At 49.4% G+C, this 1,353-nt stretch overlaps 1 protein-coding gene across 1 annotated transcript in view; it reads left to right on the forward strand.

Moving 5' to 3' along the window:
• Positions 1-1,293: 1,293 nt before the first annotated feature.
• The window catches only part of LOC119588884 (transcription cofactor vestigial-like protein 4), a gene marked incomplete in the record, with an annotated part of 9,380 nt that continues 9,320 nt past the window's right edge, over positions 1,294-1,353 (forward strand). Inside the window, 1 exon segment of the mRNA XM_037937520.1 lies at positions 1,294-1,302. Coding sequence (XP_037793448.1) covers positions 1,294-1,302 — 9 coding nt within the window.

Here is a 1,353-nt window from a genome sequence, read left to right on the forward strand (position 1 = left end):
CAAATTCTGTGATGTGTATGTATCTCTTAACTGTAGTTAGAATTGTAACTGGTGTTGTTTCAGCATGTTGATATGACTGATCATGGTTACTAGATTCATATGGCTTGGCTATGTGAGCCCCTTATTTATTGACTAATAATAGAAGAGTCGTTCCTAGGAAGTGATACGGCGCAAGGTCACAAATTTTTGTTACCCTCTGCAGCCCCTCCCTTCTCGCACGGTGTGTACACGTTCCCGCCGAGAACGACACTGTGGTAGCGGGGCATCCGGGTGGAGGCCAGCATTGCACTCATGCGAATTCCAGCAGGGCCTTCGTGGTGGTCCCATGCAGGAATCTTCTGAATATCAGAGAGCCGATCTGAAGTTTGTAGAGGCATGGAATGCTGGGCGTGAAGGTCCAATAGCACTGGACGACATTCCTCGCAGTCTGGGATGTCCTCGCAGGTCTGGTGAGGGAGGATCGCCATTCTTTGGTTAGACCTCAGGTCCATTATTGAAAATTCCTGAAAGACTAGGGCGTAATAGATGTAAAAGTAAGCAGGTAGGATGGATAAAAAAGACTTGCAATCAGGACCAGTAACATATATGATATACAGACAAGTTATTATGAAAGCTGTGCTTTCAGTTACCAGATCTTTAACTATATCTGCTTTGGTTGGAGCTCCTATGCCAGGACAAGACTCGAGCTCCCAAGCGATCTTAGGAATTCAGGAATGGCTGTGGTATGGCGTTTGCCCCAAGTATTCTATGAATGAGACTGAAGGATTGCCGTGCGCTCACAGAAGCCAGCTGTGCGACGCGCTTTCCCACCGATGGCAGGATTGGTTTCGGTCGATTATTCCTCGGACACGAGATCTCATCACCTCACAAACGGGAGCATCAGAGTCCACGAAATTATCTGAAGAATAAGTTTCGGATACCACTGGGCACGGAAAAGAGCGCTCCTGCCGGTGATCGGGTCGGCGCCTCGGCCGCGAATGTCGCGGCTTCTGCATCCGGTTCTGGCTTTTAAGGGAAATTAGGGATCCTGACGTTTCTAAGAAGCTCTGAATCGAAGAGGAAATAACCTATTAATGGGTCTATCCGTGTTGGCCACTAATAGCGGTCCTGCACGCTCGAACATTCCTGCGGTTGCTTGACGTCGGCAACGTTTGACTCCGCGCACGATATCGCGTCTCTGGCAACGTGCGGTTGCGACACTGCAGGCTCTGCAGAAGGCTCGGAACCCGGATCTACGTGTCCGTCTCTGCCTAAAATCTCTCAGAGCTTAGAGGAAGTGGCACCTATGCCATGATGAGATATGTACTATCAGAGAGGTGTGAGAGAGGCTTGTCGTTTGTTTTCGTCCGCCCC

This window comes from Penaeus monodon, chromosome 24, assembly GCF_015228065.2.
Source record: "Penaeus monodon isolate SGIC_2016 chromosome 24, NSTDA_Pmon_1, whole genome shotgun sequence".
NCBI lineage: Eukaryota > Metazoa > Arthropoda > Malacostraca > Decapoda > Penaeidae > Penaeus > Penaeus monodon.